Raw genomic sequence first — 16,685 nt, 5'->3', positions numbered from 1 at the left:
AGAGAGAGAGAGAGAGAGAGAGAGAGAGAGAGAGAGAGAGAGAGAGAGAGAGAGAGAGAGAGAGAGAGAGAGAGAGAGAGAGAGAGAGAGAGAGAGAGAGAGAGAGAGAGAGAGAGAGAGAGAGAGAGAGAGAGAGAGAGAGAGAGAGACTCTGTCCCACCCCGCTGCCCTGTTTTTTTGTTTTAGGTGCTCAACCCTCCCCAAAGCTAACAGAGAATTTAATGACACTATAAAGGCTTTGCAGCTGTAGGATGAGTTGTTTTACATTTTTTACACGTGCACTAATTAGTGGCATAATACACATAATACACATAAACAATGTTCCTAGTCATAATTACCGCCGTTATACTGGACTCTAACCGTTTGTTTGGCAGTTACATGTGTAAATTTAAACCAGTGTCATGTTTTTTGTAATCCTAAATTGAATTGCGTCTTATTGTATGTTTTGCTGATTCTGGGACAGGCTAATTTTTCCCTTTGAGATTTGTGGAGCTCTGTTCTGAAATGCAGCACAAAAACAACATTTATAGCACTCTTCCGGAGGAGTTCCACATTGACAGCCACAGGGGGATTGTTACCAGCAGCATTTAAACACAATACTTGGCAGTATGCAGTTTTTCAACCATTTGTACCTCTTGCTATGCTCAAATTATGTAGCTGGCTCCATGAGGTTATAGCCGTGTTAACCGGCTTGAGCCAGTTGGAAAGCTTATTGCACATGTGCACAGAATCCATCAGCAGCTTTTGCATGAGTAATTTTTCCAAAGGGAAATCTTGCTCGCTCTTTCCTCAGCCCCTTCAATATAAACTATGGTGATGCAATTACCAAACAGAGAAAGCCTTTTTAGGTTTATTATCACTTATTTATGAATGTCAACATTGGGGCTAAAATCCTACAGCATGTCCAAGCTAATATTTTACGGTGTGGGACTTGACAGAAAACAATTAATGATCACTGATTAAGTAGAATGGATTGTGAGGTACATTGGTCCTTGCTGTGGATCAGTATTTTGCAGCGATGTGTGAGTTTGAGTCACTGGTTCATTATTGCTTGCAGTGGGAAGGTTGTTAAGAAAGAATCAGGAATTCTGAGAAGCATAAACGTCGGATAAAAATCCTAACCAGCAGTCAATTTAAAACGAATGAATAATGCATAAAATCTAGCTACTGCGACACTGCAACAACCCAAAAACACCGGCAGCGTTTTGGAAAGTGACAAGAGCGTTACATGTTGGCTGGGTAGTGCAGTCTCTGAGCATCACGCTGTGGAAAATGCTCCACTCATCTCCTTGGTAACCACAATCTCCATCTGCCTGGAGGGAGGCACTGGTTTCTTGGTTACCGTCTCTCTGACTCTCTGCTTCGTGAATCAAAGTTCGCATTGACTGGTTACGGTGTCCCGGCAACTCTTAATTCTGCACACAGAACACATTTCAGAGGTTCGCAGGTCCTTAATGTTTTCAAAGAGGTCAACTGTATTTTCAGTGAGTTGTTCAGTGAAAGCAGCTTTACCACACCTTGCCAGCAGAGGGTGCTGGCCAGAAAAACCCCACCCCTGCTACAGTAGGAAGGGGTAGGAGACAGAAAAATAGAGTATGTAATCTGGTACAATTATAAAAGGGAATGAATGTGGCTGCTGTTGGTTCAGACGTTAGGCAGAACACTGCTCGAGTCTTTCAGAAAAATGTTTCCTGAACACCCTTCAATATCACAAAAAGCAGAATCCAAATGTTCAGGTGGACCACAGATACCGCAGTGATAATATTTGTGTGTGTGTGTGAGGATAACTGAGTGCATTCACGCTGGTTTATCAGCACCGCAGCCTTCCACCTGTTCTTCCAATCCCCGCCTACTCCTTTGTCTGCTTCCTGATTGCTTTTCCTTCGGCTCCCTCAGAATTCCCACAAACCTCCCGTTCCTGCCCCACAAAATCCAATCAGATCACAGCAGACGAACACGGTGGTACCCAATCAGGCCTTTTATTTAGAACAGAGTGGCAGATTAGTGACAGGACTCGCCCGCTGAGGACCGGCAGAGCCCCCACAGGCGAGTAAAACAATAAAACAATCAACTCAGATTTTAAAAATGTGAATGTATAAAAACACAATGGGCAAATAGAAAGAACGTTTCGCCTTTCCGGTCTCAGTGAAGCCTTGTTTGGGGCGTGGCACAGAGACAGAAATCTCTCTCCTCTCATTTGGCTATATTCAGGCTTACATGGGTACAAACACCTATGTTTTTAACATCACCTTAGAAAAGACAGCAAACATATAGAGAAGTTCATTCACAAAAAATAAAATAAAAAAACCATCATTCATACATCTGCGAATGTATATAAAATGATCCTTTTCATATCTAAAGTGTGAGTGATTTCGACAAAGTTCTGTACAGAGCAGAGACCTCCGATTACAACCAGTAATCCACTGCAAGAGTGTGTGAACACTGTAAAAAAACATTCCACAGTGAGGTGTAGCTCTAGTCTCGAGTGACACTCATGACAGGTGAAGTCTACAGGTGCAGTGTACATTTACACAGGTGAGTCTATGGACAGGTGGAGGTGGGCACCCAGACAGAGGAGTCTATGGGCAGGTGGAGGTGGGCACCCAGACAGATGAGTCTATGGGCAGGTGGAGGTGACACGAGTGAGTCTAAAGGACAGGTGCGGTGTAGATGCAGGTGTGAGACTCGGACGCAGAGGACAGGTAAAGTGTAGATGAACGAGTACAGTATGAGAGAAGTGAGGGGGATTGGGTGCGACTACCTGACAATGGAAGAGAATCAGATCTGTTGGACCAGGTAAGCACACCTGCTCCAGGTACATTCCACCCAGGTGATGACCCCCCCATCTACACTTGCACACTAGACACATAAACACACACACAGACAGACACACACACACACACACACAGACACACACGCGCACCAACACAAGGGACAGATACATATACCTGTAATAACAGGTAGGTCCTTGCACATGTCTTTAGAGAAAGAGACACATACCAACTCTTCATCTCCTATTCTCTATCTCTCTTTCTCACACACACACTCACACACACACACACACACACACACACAGATATAACATGACTCACACTTGCATTTGCCTACAGTACTAAGTATAAGATATATAAGCTACAAGTACACCTGTACTGTTATGGTTATTGTTACAATCTTTAAAATAGAAAAAAAAAAAGTTACTCCCAACCACCCCCGAGCTTTCGCTGTCCAAAATACTACCCAGACGTTGCCCAAACGTTATCCACACACTGCACTAACGCTGGCGAAGCACTGGGCCAGTATCAGGGAAGAAGCCAACCAGTAAGGTGACAGGAATTCAGGTCTTAACACCAGCAAGACACCCCAAAACAATAAGATCTTGTGCTTTTACACAACAATGAAAGAACAATAAAAAAAAATACCAAGATAGAGATACACTATTATTCCATATCTCTATCAGCTATGATAGTGATTGGGGTGGTGATGATGATGATGATGATGGTGCTCTCTCTCCAGTGTGTATGCCTGTGATATGCACGGGTCTGTGTGTCTGTCAGGGGAGGGGGAGAGGAGAAGTTCCCACCCTGCCACCCAAGACACATGATCAAAAGACGGGTAGAGTCATGAAAAAAAGAATACAAAGGAAATGAAGATATTTACATCAATAAAACTTTACCAAACAGCTATATAAATGTCCTCCTGTTATATTATACTTTGTTTCCTTCATGTAGTGTTGATATATTATTGATCGTTATTACCACTATTGATCACATGTATCACTTTTTTTTATTATCATTATATTTTTTTTATACATGTATTTTTTACAGCACAGAAATGGTGACTGAACTCTGGCACTGTGTGGACAGACGGGGGACTCCTAGCAAATGGAGAACGTTCTGGAAACCTCACAATAACAACACTGGAGCACTGGGCTCAGCCCAAGCTCGGGTCTCATCTGCATCCCCAAACGGGAGGGATTCACAGAAGCACAAAGGACCAACTTCCTGCTAGACTCCCCCCTCAAAAGAAACAAAAAACAAAAAACAAAAAGAAATTGGTACAAGAAAGACGGATTCTGGTACTAGCTGGGGAGCGGCAGTAGGCTCAGTATTGGGCCAGGGCCATTCAGCCTGCTGTACACACGCCTGGTGGCAAACGCGAGCTTAGCTGAAGTACCTACGGAGACGGGAGCGCTGCTTCTCACGTATGTAAATCTGTTACGTGAAGAGGAATGCTTACTTCCGTCCGAAATGCCCGCCACGTTCAGCCTTCTTTTTACAGAGAAGCATCACAAAGACGCCTTACAGAGAGCAGAAGGAAAATTAATTATCTCAAGAGAGGAGATACGTTGTCATGAGATACGTAGTCAGGCATGATATAGGGCCTGGTTTGGGAGTGTCACGTGAGGGGTCCAACTGTACGGCCTGCACCCGCGTGGGTGCAGGAGTCAAACCAGCAGGGCAGACAGTGGGAGGTAGCTCACAGGTGTGTGTTTGGGGAGGAGGGGGGGGGGGGGAAGTCTGCTTGCAGGGTACTTCAGCTCTGGGCCACAGGGGTGGGCTTGCAGTCCGACGGTGACTCCCATCTTCCCTCTCCCCACACCCATGACACACAAGCATCTGGCATACAGAGCATTTATAACTCCCCTGCGGGTGTGTGTGAGCGTGTGAGCGTGTGTGTCTGTGTGGCGGTATGCGCGTGCGTGTGTGTGTGTGTGTGTGTGTCTGTATGCGCGTGTGTGTGTGTGTGTGTGGCTATGTGTGTGTATGCGCATGAGTGTGTGTGAGAGAGAGTGACCCACACAGAGTGGTGCTGAGGCAGAGGGGAGGCAGAGGGGAGGCAGTGTGCAGGTGTACTGGTAAAAGCACACAGGGACGGCAGGAGCTGAGGGCAGCACACACACACACACACACACACACACACAGAGCCTTATCCATCACTGCAGAGACCACGTCATTAGCACCGGGGACTGAAAGGCACAGCATGGAGACTCCAGGGCCCATGTCTGTGTGACCGCCATGTTTGTGTGACCACTCACTCGCTCGCTCGCTCGCCCACCCACCAGGCAGGCTGAGGGACAACCACTGCAACATACGGAAAACAAGGCCTCCCGCCTCCGTTATCCTGTCTGCTCTCCTTCTCTTTCTCTCTCTCCTTCTCCTTCGCCTATCTCTCTGCCTTGCTTGCATCACCCCCCCCCCCCTCTCGGGAACATCACCAGTTCCATGAAGTAAAACAGCAGCACTGTGCTGGGACCAGAATTAAAGAGCTAGTGTTGTTTTTGTGTATATCTTATTTTTACAAAATAATCATTTCATTATATCATATAACAATAACTACTATAATATTAATAACAATTATCTAAAAAAAGAAACTTTTTGTGTACGTGTTTGAATTGACTTCTTTTTTCTTTCTTGCTTTACATTTTCTTCCTGTGTCTCCTTTTTAGTTGAAACGAAACCTCAGAGTCCATGGAGAGATACTGTAGGCACTCTCGGGGGTGGGGGGGGAGGGGCAAAAAGAGGACAGAAACTCAGAAGATGAGACAAGAGAAGCGAAGAGGAGAAGAGGAGATCAGGAGAGCGGAGGTGGAGGGTCGGGAGGGTGGGGGGCGGGGGTTTCGGGCTGTCAGCGTTATGCATAGAACTCCTCCTGCTTGTCTGGTTTCTGGTAGGTGACGGTGGCCTGCTTGGGTTCCTCCAGGGTGTAGCTCCCCTCGTCCTTCTTCTTCATGCGGTAAACCAGGAGCATGACCAGGAACGCCGCAAAGAGGGCACCCACCACGCCCCCTACTATCACCGCTGCGCAGGGAGAGAGAGAGAGAGGGGGAGAGAGAGAGAGAGAGAGAGAAACAGAGAGAGACCAGTTACAGGCTACTACACACTGCAATGCACATTATGTGCCACACTGTCTTCTGGGAAAGGTGTTTAAACCTGCTGAGTGGTGTAGAGAGATATGTACTCAGGTAGAGTGAAAAACATAATAAAATGTCACTACACAATGTATTCAGTGACAAACTGCTCTCTCCACACCGCACACTACCACACCGAAAGAGTCACTGAACACACACACACACACACACACACACACATATACTGACATGTACAAACAGACATAAAGAGGTAGACACAAGCAGAATAAGCTACACACAAGCTAACGTGACGTAACACTTCCTTCACACAGAGAAACACCGTTACTGCTGGGGAGGGGGCAACCACTACGCTGGGACCGCCTGGCTTCTGCTCTATTACTGCGCTCCGTCTCCTCTAACCTCTGCTCTACCACACAGTAGTGCCCGGCCTGTGCGTTACCTATAACCAGGAAGTCTGCAAACACCACAGCTAGGAGCCCTCCAAACAGAACAGCTGGAGGAGAAAAGACAGGACAGGAACATCAGTCTGGGCACACAGGAAGTGAAGGAGGGGGGAGGAGAGAGTGAGATGGGAATAAAGGAAGGCAGATAAGGCTGGAGGGAGGGAGGGAGGGAGGGAGGGAGTGCAAAAAAAAGGGAGATGACAAGAAGGGTGGGAAGGTGTGAGGAGAGAGAGTGAGGGAGAAAAACTCCTACGGGTGCTACATATGCTGTTAAATAAAGACTGCGGATAGTCTGGTCTGTGGCACTTGCTCTGAGAGCCTCTACAGCCTGCTAACATGGGATCACTACTGATGGGGACAGAAAGCCCATCATGCCTTGCTGCATGCTATGCCTCCCCCAGCCAGAGAGAAAGACAGACAGAGAGACAGACAGGCAGATAGACAAACAGACAAAGACATTGAGAGAAAACCATGAAAGACAGAGAGAAACAAAGTGTGACTTATACACAGATACTTATATATCAGTATCTGTGTATAATATTTATGTATAGTGCATATGTATACTGTGTTCAGCACTATGCATACATGTATGTGTATGAGCATGTGTATACATATATATGGTGTGTTTGTGTGTATGGACGCATGTATGTTTGTCTGGGTGTGAGTGTGTGTGCGCATTTGTGTGTGTGTGTGTGAGTGTGTGTGTGTGTGTGTGTGTGTGTGTGTGTAAGAGTCTTACCTATCAGCACCTCCTTCCTCTCCAGGATGTTCTTCTGAGGCAGCTGCGCAGCAGAACTCCCTGTATCCACCGTGTTGCCAATCAGGTCTGGCTCCGCCCCCGTCTCGACCGCGACCTTGGCCCCTCGCACCACCTCATTGGGCGAGCGAGTGTCCTCCTCCCGGATTTCAAAGTCTCCGCTGGGACCAGCGCCGGCCACCTCATTATTGAGCCCCTCCTCCGGAGCACGAGGCTGGGGGAGGAGAGACACGACAGCGCATTTCAACGTCTCCGCAAACACACCATCCCTCACCCGCAGATAAGGATCTACTGTAATGCAATGTGTGGACGTGGCAGATAAATTTGGCGGTGCGGTGTGCATGTCCTTGATTTAAAAAGCTAGCCGGTTTAGATGCGTTGACCTTGTTTCCCTTCCCACCGCAACGCCCAGAGTTTTACGTAAGATTATCACATTTTCACATCCTTTGCTTTGGAGATAAGGGCTCCTTCTTTTCCTCTGATCTTGCGTTTTATCTGGATTGGTTTAATTTTCCCTTTTCCTACAGATTTCACCTTTTATCCGACAGTAAAAGCGCTCTCACAACGGGGGGTGGGGGCGTGGGTGTGCTTTTCATGTCAGTGTGGCTCGCCTGAATTGCGCTGGCAGCAGCGACGGCTGCCTTGCGTCAGCGAGGGGAGACGCTTCGCTAGGCGCTAGTGCTAGGCGCTAGCGGAGGTGTCGGCTGGCCGGGCTCACCTGCACTGTGGAGGGGGTCTGAAGACGCGTGCTGGCCTCCGTGGGTGTGGCCTGGCTGGGCGTGGTCTTCGGGGCCCGTGGCCACAGCGAGTCGGCACTGGGAGCCCTGGTCCTGGGTTTCGCAGTGGTGGGGGCAGCTGTCGGGGTAGTGGGTGGGGCTGTAGTAGAGGGCACTAGGGTACTGGTGGTGGTGGTGAGGGTGGTTGTTGGGACAGGTGTGGTGGAAGTGGTGATCTGTGTGGTGGACTCAATTCGGCTGGTGGGGACGGGCTCTGTCGGGCCCACGGGGATGAACACATCCGCCTCCTCCTCTTCTTCCTCTATGGCGGTGCTGAAGTCCTCCACACTGCTAGGGGGCACTGAGCTCTGCGCTGGAGTAGTGGCAGAGCTGGTGGTGGCCATGGGGACTGCAGCAGGGGATCTCGGAGAGTCTGTGGCCAGTAGAACTCTGGTCCTGTCTCTCTCTCGTTCCCGCTCCCTCTCTCGTTCTCTTTCCCTCTCCCTCTCTCGTTCTCTTTCCCGGTCCCTCTCTCTCTCTCTTTCCCTCTCCCTCTCTTTTTCCCTCTCCCTCTCCCTTTCTTTTTCCCTCTCCCTCTCTCGTTCCCTCTCCCTCTCTCTCTCCCGTTCTCGTTCTCTCTCCTTCTCCTGTTCCCTCTCTCCTTCTACCTCTTTTTCCCTTTCTCTCTCAGCCTCTCTCTCTTTCTCAGTCTCCCACGGCCCCTCGCCCTCCCCAGTCGGGCTCCAGACGGGGGTGTTGCTGGGCTCGGCGGCGGGCGGGGCGGAGGGGGCCGGGGAGGTGGCCTGGGTCGTGGACAGAGGGAGAGGCTCTTCTGTAGTGAAGGTAACGCCCATAGCTGTAGGCCTCACCTCCATCTCTGGAACCACTGAGAAAGAGGTAAACCGACACAGAGAGAAACAGATTACAGTTTGGAACATGTAACTAAAACCCGGCTCCAACTAAAGAAAAAAAACCTGCACTCTATCATCACAAGATTGTGCTGTGCTGGGTTCTATGTCACTCTGAATTAACTCACCCCAGAAAGTCTCAGGACAGAATTCAAACAGCAGGCAATGTGAACAAACCAGATGTCACCTCATCACAATCAAAATGAAATTACTTCAGTGACAGAGCTTTCCTGGCAACTCCAGGATTTGGGCCAGTTCCTCCCACCCAACAGAATTTAATCAATAATTCAGTAGCGAGACAGAAAAAATGTTTCTGTCAGTGGGAGGGATGCTGATACTGAGGTGATCCAGAAGGCCAGGTATTACTGTAAATGACTGCATTCACTGGAATCTTTCACCTTTGCTAATTGCACTAATTCTTCTTTCACGTGTGACTGCTGTACGTTTATTTGTGTCGAGTGCCATGTTTTGGTGACGTAACCTCGCTGCGCCATGTAAACAAAGCCATGTAAATCTGCACTGAAAGTGAAAGTATGGGTAGAGGGGGTGGAAGAGACTAAGAGAGAGGGACCGCGAGTGGAGAAGGATGGAGGGGGAGGGAGAGGCAGACTGAGAGACAGGGAAAGAGAGAGAAGGCAGGAGATGCATGATTTCAGATACCTACACAAGCAGTGTGAATAAATAGTGTCCGCGGTTATAAATATACATTTCCTCCTTGGGATCAGGAAGCCACAGGCATCAGCCGAGCCCTTCCATCAGCACGGAGGGAAATGACCGGATCAATACGAGTGTGTTCAATCAGGCAACTCTGATTCTACATGGAAACTGCAGGTGTAGCACAGCCGCTTCTCCAGAGGAAACACAAGCAAACAAAATGGAAACCCTCAGGCCTGAAGCCTACGCGGTGCTAGCTCCAGCATTGGCTGCCATCCCCGACCAGGAACCTGCAGGGTCAGGGCACCAAGGCTTTGACTCCACCAGGCCAGGGTGGATTTAAATCAGTTTGGTTACCTTAGCTCCCTTCAGCGTCTCCTTACGTCTCACCGGGTGCTACCTACAGGCTAGCAGTCTTAAGTCTGCGAGAGATGTGCGCTAGCTCTCCTATAGCGTAGCACGGAAGAGAGCCCGTGACCTTCAGGCGAGTGCAGGGCAGAGGTGAAAGCGCACCAGCTGCCTGGCTCGATCGGCGGGTGTGGCGCTAAAACACATTTCACTCGCCTACGACAAAAACGGGAGGAAAAGGGGATGCGAAAGATGGAAAACCCGAAGCCCACAGGGGGGAGAAGGAAAGAAAAAAGAGATTTCCTGAACCCTGGAAGCCGTCTTTCCTCTCCTTTAATCCCCCGTGCCGGCCCACCAGAGAGCCGCAGGATTAATAAAGCACCATCTCTGCCGTAATCCCTCCTCCGGCTGCCCCCCCCCCCGCGGACCGCAGACAGGATCCCGGTCCCCCCAGCGCGGCGGGGGAGCGCCACTAATTGGCTTCGGGCTGGCTTCAGCCATTTAAGGAAGCGCTGCACCGCCGCGATGTCACAAATGCGAGATGAGCGTCCCGAGACCTCCGACGCGACCGCTCTGGAGCGCCGCGCCCGCGGCATTTGCACAAACAACGCGACAATCAATTTAATATTCGCTGCGCTCCGGAGAGACCCATCGCCATGGGAACCATACCCCCTCCACCGCTCCCCCCCTCCCTTGTTTGGCAAGACGTCGCACCAGCCGCACAGAGGAAGAGCGATCCTCCTCCTCCTCGGCTGGACCAGAGCCCGGTTCACACAGTCCCCAGACCAGCAGAGACACTGGGGGTTCAGCACAGGGCTCTGTACAGGCCACATTCCTGTGGGTTTGTGCATCAGAGCTGCAGTTTGTAATCAGATTACAGTAAATAAGATCCCATAATGAGCAGAATCTGGGCGTGGGCTGTGCTACTGGCCAACTGTGTGTGTATGTGTGTGTGTGTGTGTGTGTGTACGTGCGTGTGTGTGAGCATGCGTGTGTGTGTGTGTGTATGTGCATGTGTGTGTGTGTGTGTGTGTGTGTGTGTGTGTGTGTGTGTGCATGCGTGTGTGTGTGTGTGTATGTGTGTGCATGCTTTCTTTCCCTCTTTGTAAAAGACACTCACAACCAGAGAGATGTTTTCTGCGAAGCCAGACCCAGGTTCAGAGCTCTGTTTTTACTAGGTGTTACATATTCTTCACAATCTCCACTGACAGTCTCAACAAGCATGTCTCACTGTTCGTAGGCTGACATACAACGCACAGGCATATCACTGTGTGTAGCACCTCATTTATAATGTCTAAGATCGTGAGAGAAAAAAAGAACAGTACTCCGCACAAAATTTTCCACTTCAACTTTTATCTCTCCCTACCACCATTGAGTCCCACCACACTGAATCTTTCTGCATTCTATTTTAAATACAAACAATGGCATGTTTATGCCAAAATAGTGTGTGTGTGGGTGTGTGTGTGCGCCTCCTAAAAATCGCGTACAGTTATTTCCGGTATTCATTTATTTCACTGAGATTTATGAGGGTTAAAACACAATATTTTGATATCCCTGGACAGTGGAGTTTTGGCAGATGTTTGAAGCTGCTTATTTCATGCATTTCATCATTGCTTATTTCCACTTCTGCAAGGGTCAAGGGTGCCACAGATTCCTTACTGCCATTAGTCTTCAATTTGTCATTTTCTGTGGTCAGATCTACAAGTAAAAATGTAAGGGTGACCTTCTAGTGCAAACAGACTGAAGCAGAGCGGTTATAAACTTGCATGTGGAACACTGAGTTTTTAAGTTAACCCTTTAAAGAGAAAGTTTATTGGAATGTTTTTTAGCCCAAATCCTAAGTCTAGCACTCCAGTGCTTTCATTAACCAGTATTGATTCTTACATCAGTATTAGATTGTTGAGTTAAGAATATTCTAAACACACATTTGTGATCTCACACCAGGTTGAACACAAAGCATGGAAGCACAAAAACACTCACAGCCAGAGCCAGAGCCGGAGAAGAGATCCTCATCGTCAATAAATTCATCGTTGCTCGACCCCTCCATGTCCACCGGTCTCCTCTTCTCTAGGGAGGGAGTCCATCTTTGGCCCTGGCAGACAGAGGCAGAATGAAGATTCAGAATTCACAACCAAGATTTTACTCAAATGGTTTTGCCATTTGCAATTAGCAGCAAACACCATGCAAAAGACCTTCAAAATGTATGTTAGAATATTTAACCAAATACATATTAATTCATATATATTGACCTGAAAACTATTCACTCCCTTGATCAAGATGAGCAAAGAATCATGAATAAAATGAACAATATGAGTAATAAGGTAATATTGTTAGTTTAAAATGGGAAAACTCAGAAAACGTTCATTTAAAAAGCAGTATTTTATTCTGAGGTGTCACAATTATTCAGACCATTATTCATTTAGTGCTTTAGTACAGAGTAGCCTACATTCGGAACCTTGTGCACGCACGCACGCACGCACGCACGCATGCACACACACACACACACTCCCTTTGTAAGGAGACAACACTACATAGATGTCTTCTGTGGTGTATATGAGATTTGAGAGTTGGAAAGGTTCTTTGACCATTTCTTCAAATAGAATCTTTCAAGATGCTTCAGATCCTTTGGTCTGTGGCCTGTGGACTGTCCTCTTTGACTGAAACCACAAATTTTCAATTGGGCTCGAGTGTGGGGACTGAGACAGCCACTGAAGATAGTTACGTTGTGGTCAGTTAACTATTTATTGGTTAAATCTGAGGTATGAGGGATCATTGTCTTGCTGAAAGAACCATTTGTAGCCAAGATTGAGCTTCTTGGCAGGGGGAAGGCCTGGTTAATGTGTTCTGGGCACTAAACCATTGTTGAAGACTGAAATGAAATGTTTCACTGCAAAAACCCTAATTCTTATGTACCATCATCAAATTACTCACACATGCAAACAGTAAAAAAATGGAAATAAAAGTATCATGGCATTCAATGTGTGGACAGTACCCACACATATTGTTCTCTCGAAGATGTGGCAAAAGGGAGAACAGTGTTTCAGCACAACTTCAATCACCTGCTTTTCTCTGGTTTCCTAATCTGTTTATTTTTCATCTGAGACCTAGGGGGATACTGGCATGTAAATTAACACATGCCTTTGTGTGTGTGTGTGTGAACACGTGAGTGAATGTGGGTGTGTATGCATGCAAGTCTGAGTGTGTGCATGTGTGTGAGCGTGTGTTTGTGTTTGCGTGTGTGTGCGCGCATGGGAGGCGTTGGTGGGTGATGAAACAAGGCTGTTACAATGTGAAGGGCCTCATTTGTCAAGGCATGTTCTTTGACCCTTCAGTCTTACCATTTCAAGTGGATCTCAAAACTGACAGTTCTTTGATTAACATGGTTCTGACAGATTCATCTTAGCGAGTACCTTAGTCTTATATTTAGACTTACTTTTTTTAAAAATTACTTTTTTGCTAAATAAGAAAAAAAAATTGCCAGTGAGGTGACAGTTTTGCTAATTTCAAGATTTGCCTGGGGGCAAGACAATTTCACTTGTCAAGCAAAAACTAGCTTAAAAGCCCGAACCTCTGCTTTACTCGCAAGCCTACAGGAGGATAAACCCCAACATGAACTGCTGAAAACATTACAAAAAAAACTAAACAAGCAACACTGAAGGCCGTGTACGGAATCTGACCCCGCGAGGAGAGGAGTTGGGCCGGGGGGGGCGGGGGGGGGCAGGACACGTCACATGGAATAAATTAACTGCCGTGGGGCCATCAGGAGCTGTGGTGGTCACGGGAGGCGAATCGATCAAACGGCGGGGAGTTCTGTGAGCTGTGAGAAGACGGACGGTCGGCCGCGTGGCCAGAGGGGAGGGCCCCGGCCGGGGAGAGCGCTCAAATCAAGCGCGCATTTCCCAACAGATGGATGAAAAAAAAAAACCAGGAGGGTTTTTTTTTTTCCAGGCTTATGGGCCGTATCAACGGCATTTTATGTAACTGCAATAAAGACATAAGTAACACTGCAAAGATTACTGACTGCGTGCATGCACTGTAAGCACACAACGTCCTGATTCTGATTCTTAAGCAATATGAATGTATTCACTGTTTAATTTGCACTTTGTGAAAAGGCTGAATGGTGGAGATTGTAAAGTGCCTTTCAAGATGAGGGCATGCGTGTGATGATCTGTGGTGGGGGTGGGGTGAGTTTTACAATGAGGGGGGTTGCCATGGACACCCATGAACACTGGCAGACAGCAACACTAGACAGTTATTTCATAAAAAGGAGGACATTCAGCTCTGTCAGTGCTATAAATTATTAAAGGGGGTTGAATGCAGATGAAGAGCAGAATAAACGCAAAATTGAAATAAATGGCGCGATATTCCCCCCTGACAATCCTCAAAAATGCGGAGGAAGTGACATTTCTCTTCCAGACCAGTAGCACAAAAAGCACTCACTGGGCATGCCCAGTTCTTTGAACTGTTGGCCTCTTGTGGTGATCTGAATGGGGATGGTTATCAGACTGCTGTGCCACTGACCCCCTCTCCTCTGCTTTCATCTCATGGCTAACATCCTGTCTGCCCCCCCCCCACCTCCCCCTACCCCCGCCCCCCTCCTCTTTCTACACTCCCTTCCCCCAACATCCTGCTCTAGCTAGCTGCTCTCCCAGTGGGAACCCCCCAAACACACACACACACACACAAAACACGCAGGACACACACAGGCTCTCCCTCCTGTCCCACATTCTGACACACAAGGAAAACCAATAAAAACGGGGAAAGGCATACGGCAAAATCAATTAACTCTCCTTCTCGCACACACCCACACTCGGGGACCAAGAAACGCACGGACAAATACACCCAGAGAACACAAAAAGAAGTGTCGCGCGCACATGAGCGGACGCACGTTCTCTCACAAAAACACACAAACCAAGAACACACACACCATGAACACACATACACCCCCCCCCCAAAAAACATAAAATATTTGAGAATCTCTTTACCCTACAAGAAATGCTTTACAAAACAAAAAAACAACTGAGGATTGGTGTGAACACAGTGAAAGGGGTTCTTTCTTCAGCATCTTGGTTGTTGTCCAAGCTTGGACTTCATACTGGAAAAAACATACGAAGGCGTAATGAATGCTAGAATCCCTAAAAGCCCCGCTCTAATGGCAGCGAGCTATCCCCCTCCACACTTCACAAAATGGCAGTGCCCCTTCCAGTTCAGCCTTGGCTGTGTCACATGACACAGAGAGTCTCAGCTGCTAGGACTCCCACCGGAGGACCTCTGGCCACTCGCTTCAGAGGTAGCTTTCTATGGTGTGTGCCTCTGATTCTTTGAGGGACAGCTCTAGAGCATCCGGCTCTGCTTGTCATTTAACTCTGTGGTGCGCTCCACCAGAGCAGGCTCCTCTGTAGGGGGCTCTGCCGCATGCAGAAAGGGCTGCATCTCCGTGGGTTTTCCCGATCAACACTGACAGTGCTGGGGCTGTTTGTGGGTGTAATTTTCCGTGTGATGTGATTAGGGGTTGGCGCGAGCCGTCGCTGTCTCTGTGCGAGTGCGTGTGTGGGTGCGTGTGTGTGTGCATGAGAGGGTGCGCACGCGTGTGTGTGTCTGTGTGAGGCAGAGAGAGAGAGACAAAGACCATACAGATCTTAAAAGTATCCGAGGCTGGATTTCTCCCACATGCCGGAGGATGGCAGGCATATGATCATTTCAGATGCCAGCCCATAAAATGCTTGTCTGGATCTAATCATAAAAGAAAATCTAATTGTGCACCACTGCTCCTCAATTTTCATTCCATGAGACTCCACTTTTTTCATTTAAAGGAGAGCAGGACATATTCTTGCATTTTGCAGGCAGTAAGCAGAAGGGATCAGAGCTGGGAAAGTGCGGCTAGCCCACGGACCGCGCCGCTCGGCTAGCCCACGGACCGCGCCGCTCGGCTCGCCCAAATGTGCACGTTTACACTCTCCAAAGGAAATGCGATGTCTGAAAGGGCACTACTGCGCATAACAGATATGAACAAGTAGAAGTTAAACAAATAAAAGACTAAATTAAATTAGTGAAAGCTATGACAGGAACGCTCACCTTTTTTGCTCTCCCTCTTAGAAATATGAGGAGCTGAGCAGTTTCCAAGGAGAGGTTCAAGAGGAGATATTTGTACATCTGAATTTCAGAGCAAACTTGTATTTGAGGGTCCTTCCTTTATTGTTTTTCTTTCTTTAGCTTACAGACAATTTAAGATTTGGGTGCATTCTGGGAATGTTTTCTTCCTTCCTCTCTCCCTTTCCCTCTCTCTCTCTCTCTCTCTCTATGCTGTGGTAATGTGACAAAGTAAATCACCAGCCCTTTGTGAATCTAATCCCAACTACGCCTGTGCCAGCTGCGATCGGTAGCCCGGTAGATGGGCATGTAATTGGCCACAGCGCCACTCAGGGTAAGATGGCTTCCCTTAACAGGGACCTCCTGGCCACATGGCCCAACAGCAGCTCGTTTGATTGACTGGCAGCCTCTCGTCTGCCAGCTTCATTAACGCAGTCCCCTGCGCAGTATGCGCCTTAGCCAGCGGAATACAGAGAGAAAAAGAGCGGGAAACTGACCACACGCACGTCAGAGGGTATACATTCCAATATACACTCGGCACAATGTACGGAAAAAATTACTGGGAAAAGGACACATCTATAAAATATGAGTAGGCCCTCCATGTTGATCATGTTGGGACAACAAAAAAAAAAAAACAGGAGACAAAAATGTTTAAAAAAAGAAGGACACGAGTCTTCTTCCTGCACGTCCCCCGAGCCAGCGCCTCGGACCGCGCAGATGGAGACACACTGTTTACAAAAGATCAAAAGGATGTGGAGGCCTTTCAAAACAGCCTTGATGTTTCTCAAAATACCTTTGGCATGCCTTCATCCCCAGCAGGAGCCCTTCTCTGGGTTTAAAAATAATGCATTCCCATCCCACTGCAGGCAACGGCTATTTCTACTCCATCTCTGCTGAGGA

At 47.9% G+C, this 16,685-nt stretch overlaps 1 protein-coding gene across 1 annotated transcript in view; it reads right to left on the bottom strand.

Annotated features, from left to right (window-relative positions):
• Window positions 1-5,172: 5,172 nt before the first annotated feature.
• The window catches only part of sdc3 (syndecan 3), a 33,414-nt gene continuing 21,901 nt past the window's right edge, over window positions 5,173-16,685 (bottom strand). Inside the window, exons 2-5 of the mRNA XM_035429708.1 lie at window positions 11,676-11,787; window positions 7,788-8,671; window positions 7,052-7,283; window positions 5,173-5,798 (exon numbers count right to left, since the gene is read on the bottom strand). Coding sequence (XP_035285599.1) covers window positions 5,632-5,798; window positions 7,052-7,283; window positions 7,788-8,671; window positions 11,676-11,787 — 1,395 coding nt within the window. The 3' untranslated portion in view covers window positions 5,173-5,631. The remainder of the gene's footprint in view (window positions 5,799-7,051; window positions 7,284-7,787; window positions 8,672-11,675; window positions 11,788-16,685) is intronic.

The sequence above is a fragment of the Anguilla anguilla genome, chromosome 8, assembly GCF_013347855.1.
Source record: "Anguilla anguilla isolate fAngAng1 chromosome 8, fAngAng1.pri, whole genome shotgun sequence".
NCBI lineage: Eukaryota > Metazoa > Chordata > Actinopteri > Anguilliformes > Anguillidae > Anguilla > Anguilla anguilla.
Note: the sequence above shows the minus strand (reverse complement) of the source record. Positions and strands in the feature narration are given on the sequence as shown.